This window comes from Mesocricetus auratus, unplaced genomic scaffold (genome assembly GCF_017639785.1).
Source record: "Mesocricetus auratus isolate SY011 unplaced genomic scaffold, BCM_Maur_2.0 Super-Scaffold_100010, whole genome shotgun sequence".
NCBI classification, from domain to species: Eukaryota; Metazoa; Chordata; class Mammalia; order Rodentia; family Cricetidae; genus Mesocricetus; species Mesocricetus auratus.
Window position 1 is genome coordinate 25,455,496 of NW_024429194.1, and position 7,064 is coordinate 25,462,559.

The following is a 7,064-nucleotide window of genomic DNA, read 5'->3' on the forward strand; positions in this document are numbered from 1 at the left end:
CCAAAGTAACATGAGGACTCTGCTTTCTCATCTTGCTAATACTTGTAACAGTCATAGTAATGTGTTTGAAGTATTAATAATATCTCCTGGCAATTCTGTTTACATTTCTCAAATAATCAGTGTCCAAGTTAGGTTTCAATTGCTGCAATAGAAGTCCATGACCAAAAGTAACTTGAGGATGATTTGGCTTACATATCCTAAGGGTATGTAAGGACAACAAGGTGAGAACTCAGGAGAGGAGCCTGGATGTAAGAATTGAAGCTCAGGGGATGGAGAAATGCTGCTTACTTGCTTGTTTCTCCTGGCTTGCTTGGTTTGCTTTCTTATGCCTGGACCATTTGCCCAGGGGTGAGACTGCCCACAGTGGGCTGGGACCTTCCATACGAATTATCAATCAAGAAAATGCCCTGCAAGCCAATTTTAAAAACCATCTACCTTTTGCCTCTGGGCTTTTAACTTTTTCTATTATATATGCTTTTCTTTACTTCTTACTCCCAGGCTGAGGGCATTTTTCTCAACTGAGTTTTCCTCTTCTTAGCTGACACTAGCTTGTGTCCAGTTGATGAAAGCCAATAGCTAGCAATGTTGAGCATCTTTTCACATGTTAGTAGTGGACATGTGTCCATCTTCTGAAGAAAAAAGTCTGTGAAAGATTTGTGCCTTAGTCTCCTGAGTTCTGGGATTGAAGATGTTCACTGCTAGGCCAGCAAAACTACTTTTTAAAAGGGACACTCTTGTTTCAAAGAGAACCATGCTCAAAAGTCTTTGTACTAGGACCCTGCTTTTGTGTTCTAAAGTTTTTGTATACAGTCCCTGTGGCCCCACTTGCAGTGGTTGTGCCCAAATGTCAGCGGTCAGTTTTATCCCCTTTCCGTGGACCTTTTTCTAGGATCCCATCCTCACATCCATGGTGTTTAGATCTCCAAGTCTAAATTTAAACCCAATTCTACAGAATGTTGCATTGCTTATTAATTTACTGCTGGAGTTGGTTTTTTTTATTTTTTATTTTTTTATTCTTTGGGGGCACACCACACAGTTCCCAAACAAATATACAGATACTTATTCTTACTTATGAATACTCAGCCTTAGCTTAGCTTATTTCTAGCCAGAACTTAAATTATTCCATCTACCTTTTACCTCTGGGCTTTTCCTTTTTGCTATTCTATATGCCTTTCTTTCCTTCTTACTCCCAGACTGACGGTGTAGCTGGGTGGTTGGCCCTTGGTATCCTCCTCTCTTCCTTTTCTCATTCCTCTCCCTCTTCTCTCTGTTTATTCTTTCTGGCTGCCTATCCCACCTATTTTTCTCTCCTGACTAGCTATTGACCGTTCAGGTCCTTATTAGACCAACCAGCTGTTTTAGACAGGCAAAGTAACACAACATCAAAGAGTTAAACAAATGCAATATAAAAGAATGCAACACACCTTTGCATCATAAAACAAACATTCCACAACATAAACAAATGTAACACATCTTTAACATTCCATAACAGACCACTAGGTTTTGTTTAGTTCTTTAGTGTCTACATTACAGTGGCAACAGTTCTACCCATTCTGATGAGAAAAACAATAACAGATACCTCTTGGTAAATTATGAACAAGAGCAAACGTGGCCAAAGAACAACTAGTGGAAGTCAGTTCTCTTCTTCTATCATGTAGGTTTAGGGATTAAACTCAGGTCTTCAGACTTGGCCACACATGTCTTTACCAACTGAATCCTTTTGCCTTTCCCCATGTCTTTTTAAAAAAGACAGTATTAAAATCCCTTGGGAATATTTTCCCTCATTTTAATAGTGCCTATCTAACTAGTTGGTAATTTTGCATTCTAGTATTCCCTAATCTCTCAGCTACAGTCACACAATCAGATGCCCATCATTCCACAAATTGTGTAGGTTGAAAAGTTGCTAGACACTAGACTCTGTTGTATATCCACCCCCCCCCCAGTGTAATCAGCAATGTTGTCTTTTTAAAATTTCTCAGTGGAAGGGGGAACTCATGCTTCTGGCTGTAATTTGGACAGAAGACCTTTTTTGTGTCTTTGGTATTTGCTGGAAGCAAGCAGCATAAAGGAAAAAAAAAAAGCAAAACAAAAACAAAACCGGAAGGATTTGGAAAAAGGATCCAGCTGAGAGATAAGCTTCATAAAGGCTTTGTTTTGCAGATGCACCAGGCTCCTGATTTCCTGCTGTATTTGAGCTCTTATATTCCTGTTTATTGAAAGTAAACTCCTAGTGACCTATGCTTTCAAAGAAATGCCAAATTAAATAAAAGATCATCATCAATGGTCATTTTTAATTTAAAAGGGGTTTGGAAGAAGGAAGGAGTTCTTTGGGTATTAGATTTTAAAAAATCCGACTCTGTTTAAAGAGTTTCAATGCCTTTGCCCTGGAGGAAGCTTGTTAGGAAGGAAAAGAAGAAACTCTGCTTCCATATGGTCAAGTGAGCTTCAGGTCTGCCTCAGTCTACCAGACCGAGCTCAGTGCACCGTGCTGACCTCCCTCTTTGCTTTCTGTCTCCCCTCTGCAGGTCACCTATCTGGGGAAAGTCTCTACCACAGGCATGCAGTTTTTGTCTGGTTGCACGGAGAAGCCGGTCATCGAGCTCTGGAAGAAACACACACTGGCCCGAGAAGACGTTTTTCCAGCCAACGCCCTCCTAGAGATCCGTCCATTCCAAGTGTGGCTTCATCACCTTGACCACAAGGGCGAGGCAACAGTGCACATGGATACCTTCCAGGTGGCTCGCATTGCCTACTGCACAGCCGACCACAACGTGAGCCCCAACATCTTCGCCTGGGTGTATAGAGAGATCAACGATGACCTGTCTTATCAGATGGACTGCCATGCAGTGCAATGCGAGAGCAAGCTGGAGGCCAAGAAGTTGGCGCATGCCATGATGGAGGCCTTCAAGAAGACTTTTCATAGTATGAAGAGTGATGGGCGGATCCACAGGAGCAGCTCATCTGAAGAGGCTTCCCAGGAATTAGAATCTGACGATGGCTGAAGGAATTTAAGATTTTCAGTGAGGGCAGCATTTGGGCAAGGAATTTCAGAAGATAGATGCGTCTGCAATGATTCAAATTTGGTATGAAAAGACTGCCAAAACCATTGGCTGGCTGACCATGCTTTTTAAATTCAGAAGAGCAATTCTAAATCTAAAGAAATGTATCATTAATTATGTGACATTGAAATCTGCTGCTGCTGTGACCATGAGGAGAGTGGGGGTGCGGACAGGGAGAAAGGTTCCAGACTGTCTTCTCGGTGTTTTACTCCTATTCTGATGCTTCCTGGTGGGAGACCTCCACGCCTATTTTCACCATTCTCAGGCAAATACTGTGTGGCTGTAGTCTGATGGACTATTTCATCTGCCTTATGAAATCCAGCAAGAATGTTAGAGGCATCTCTGTGGTCCCTAGGCGGGTGGGTGGCGTGGGGACACGATGCTGGTGGGGGCTGCAGGATGGAAGGGACATGTCCAGGTGACTGCCTGACTGCTCCTCTTCCCTGGCATGTTTGCGTACACTCTCCTCAGTATGTGAATCAGCACAGCTTGGATTGAGTTTTACAACTAACAGCACGTTAGATGGCAGTTAATTCGCAGTTAAAGTTAATGCTTTTATTTACATGACTATATCAAGTAGCACCCTCCTATTGTATTCACTTCGTCTATTTTCTTAGAATCCTTGCAACTAATGATCATTTCCCTCCTCCTGTCCCTACCATGTTCTCTTCTTTCAAGCTTCCCCAAAAGGGATTGAGGCTCAACATACTGTAAGATTCCAACGGGAAAGAAAATAACAAATTAACTAAATATACAGTCATCAGACCTACAAGGAGTCTCAGAAATCCTAGAAAAAAGGACAATGGGTGGCCGAAGTCTGTAGAGGTTCCCCTTTATTAAATCCTGATTCATAGTAACTTACTTGGTTCAGATCCTGTTGGATGACTCCTTCATGAGATGCTTAAACTCTGACATGACATTGCCTAGGAAGTCTTGCCCCATCATGTCGAATATTGAATTCAACCTTGAACTCAAATAGGGAATGAGTGAAATCCAGTCAGGTTGCCTAGAAATCCCTTGTCTATCAGGAAACCTAAAGGGAAATGTGATCTTGTTGTTGTGAAGTCAATAATGTCCTAAAGTCAGAATGACTCCTTTGACTATCATTTCTGCAGAGAAATTTTCACTGATAGCTTGAGATCTCTCAATTTCAATATCTTTGCATATCATAAAGAATCATGGAAAGTATTTGTTAAAATATACACATTTAAGGTGAATAGACACATTAAGAGGGCACATGATCCACTTTTTCAAGTGATGTTGCTCCTTTTTAAAGGTATGTTTTATTTCTGGTGATGTTAGGGGCATTGGGGCACCTTAGAAGCCTTAAGTGAAAGCTAATGTAATCCAGACAGCAATGGTGTTGGTATTTTTGGTCTGTGTACCTGTGTGTCCATGTATGTGTTTGTGTGTGTATGTCCCCTATGTGGGTCCAGTTTCAAGGCATGTACATAAGCATGGAGTCGTATTGGTGAGGACTCATGTCCTGAAGATATGCTTGTTGCTTTATGGCATATGTAAACTATTCTTTAGATAAATGCATTCACTCTTTAATAAAAAATATGTTTGTGTTAATAAAGCCATGGTGTTTCATACTTTATATGAAATTCATTTTTTTAAGCAATGGGAATTTGACATGTAAAATAAACCAAACTTGGTAAACTGGGCAATTTTATCTTTTTTAAAAAAATTGTTCATATATAGAGCATACCTTTGTGTTTAAAGATCTTTTTCATAGCTGGTTGCCCCTTAATTGAGATAATAATGTAATTAATGTTGATCTCTTGCTTAATGAGATGGACTTATTTCAGAGAAGAATGTTTCCAAATGTTTGGCAAATAATTGCTGTTTAAAACCCCCTGTATATCTTTGTGGGACCCACCCTAAAATCCTGAAAGGTAAGCCTTGAATAATTCCTTTGCAGAATGGATAAATGTCTCCCGAGGCCAAGATCTCTCAGAGCAGCCACAGTAATAAAGCAAAGACGTTGGTTGTGGAGAAATGTCTTTCATGGAACCAGGAACAAACAGAAAGGCTTTGTAGGAGAAATTGCAGCTGCCTGACAAACAGATGGGATCCAGTGTAGATCACTACCTAATTCTGATCGGAGTGGCACTTCTCTGATGTTGTTCTCCCAATTTCATTTTCACACTCTTCTCCTTGAATTGAAAAGGAACAAAAGAGTGAAGAAGGAAGGGAAGGGGGAGATTGGAGAGAAGGGAGAGAGGAAGTAGGAAGTGGAAAGGAACCTAAGAATGAGAAGGAAAAAAAAAGAAACCCAGCTGTCACATCTCAAAATAATGTCACCTTCCTTTCCCCCTTCCTTTCTCTCTCAGTAGTCACCCACCGGAATCCCTGTGTGTACAAGGATTTTTATTACAAAAGCTTATTGCTAGAATTATGTTTTGAGTCCAAAGCATAATATGCTATGTGACTGGCTGGGATAATATCAGCATGAGGATTCTGATGGGAAGACTGGTAAGTAATGTTATCTTTGGTTAAACTAATGAAATCTTCTAGACAACCAGTTGTCACTCCTCTAAAAGGGAATGGCCCTGCCTTTTTTCCTGTTTTAAGTCTTCCTTGTCCACTTCCATACTACAGTTTGTTAGTGGCCACAGGCTTTGCTTTTGTGATCACTAACCCCCACTCAAGTCAAACTGACTCACTGGTAATATGGGGCTTACTTTAGAATCTTAGACCTCTCTATCCTTGACCAAGGGGCCACAGCCAGGACTTGTACTGAGATCCCCCTGAGGGTGTTGTAAGGTTGTTGCTGTGTTCAGGCAAAATCTGTCTTTGGATTTTCATTTCCTCTCAAAATCTAGCTTATTAAACTCTTTGTATTTGTTTTTAAGTGTTAAACAGATTAACAGGGACAGAATTTTAAATGCCAAAGTTCAAGAGATTTTGTTGGAGTACAAATAACAAAGTTTTGATGAATTTTTTTTCCTGGCTATGGGCAATGGACAAAATTCTCTGGTTCTCCTACATCAAGATGCCTCTTTGAGTTTGTTTACACTAGGACATGCTAAGACTAAATGAAGACCCGAGGAGATGGCTCAACAGTTATGGGCGATTGTTGATCTTGCCAAGGACCCAGCACCTCATCAGATTGGTCACAAACACATGAAACTGAAGCTACGGGGAAGCTGATGCCCTGATATGACCTCGATGGGCACTAAATGTACATAAAAATAATTTAAACACCTAAACAATAACAAAAACACCCAAATCTCGAAATTATAGTGTGGTTTCCAAACATACATTTACTTATATAATCATGCACATGTCTACTTAAATCTCTTGGGTGTTAAGTTGTCTTTAAGATGGTGGGAATTGACTTGCTGTTGTTGTTGCTCATGTCTTATGTCTGGCTTCTATGGCAGACACCAGGAGGAATTAATTTCTGTTAGAGGGCTGCTGAATGGATGGATGGATGGGTGCATAGGCAGAGGGAAGAATCCCCGTGCCTTGGATCCACAGGCTTGAGGAAATAATCCTGGAATCATGGAAGGCTCCCCAGAGTTTCCTTTTCCCAGTTTCCTCAAAGATGTGAAAGTAGCTTGTTACTGAAGTAAGACATTGACCCTTGCCTAATTACAAAAATAAATAGAGGATGTAATTTATTTTTGTAAATAAAAACAATGTTAGGCGAGCCACACAGCTGAAATATAATACGCATGATTCAAGGAAACAGACAAGATATTGGATGGTACTTGTGCTTAGTGGATTACAGAACACTGGTCATGTAGTGGTTTCTGCTTGTCACTGTTGTTTTTTATTAATGGGATGTTTTTGTCAATGGGATGTTGAAGGAGGACATATTTCCATTCTCACAGTGTGGCACATAGGGATTCAGATGGCTCACAAGATCATAAAGATCATACTATAGAAATATTTTATTTCCTTCTATCCCTTGTTTTTTCTTTTCTCTTTTATTTCCTTCTGTCATCTTTGCCACCTTCTCCCCAACTTGCTCCTTTCTTCCTTAACTGTCTGTAG

The 7,064-nt window shown here is 40.5% G+C and overlaps 1 protein-coding gene across 6 annotated transcripts in view; it reads left to right on the top strand.

Moving 5' to 3' along the window:
• Pid1 (phosphotyrosine interaction domain containing 1) overlaps positions 1–4,638 on the top strand; it is a 294,006-nt gene extending 289,368 nt beyond the window's left edge. For all 6 annotated transcript variants that reach the window (XM_040753184.1, XM_040753185.1, XM_040753187.1 and 3 more), the window contains one exon: positions 2,526–4,638. In XM_040753184.1, coding sequence (XP_040609118.1) covers positions 2,526–3,002 — 477 coding nt within the window. In that variant the 3' untranslated portion in view covers positions 3,003–4,638. The remainder of the gene's footprint in view (positions 1–2,525) is intronic.
• Positions 4,639–7,064: the final 2,426 nt, after the last annotated feature.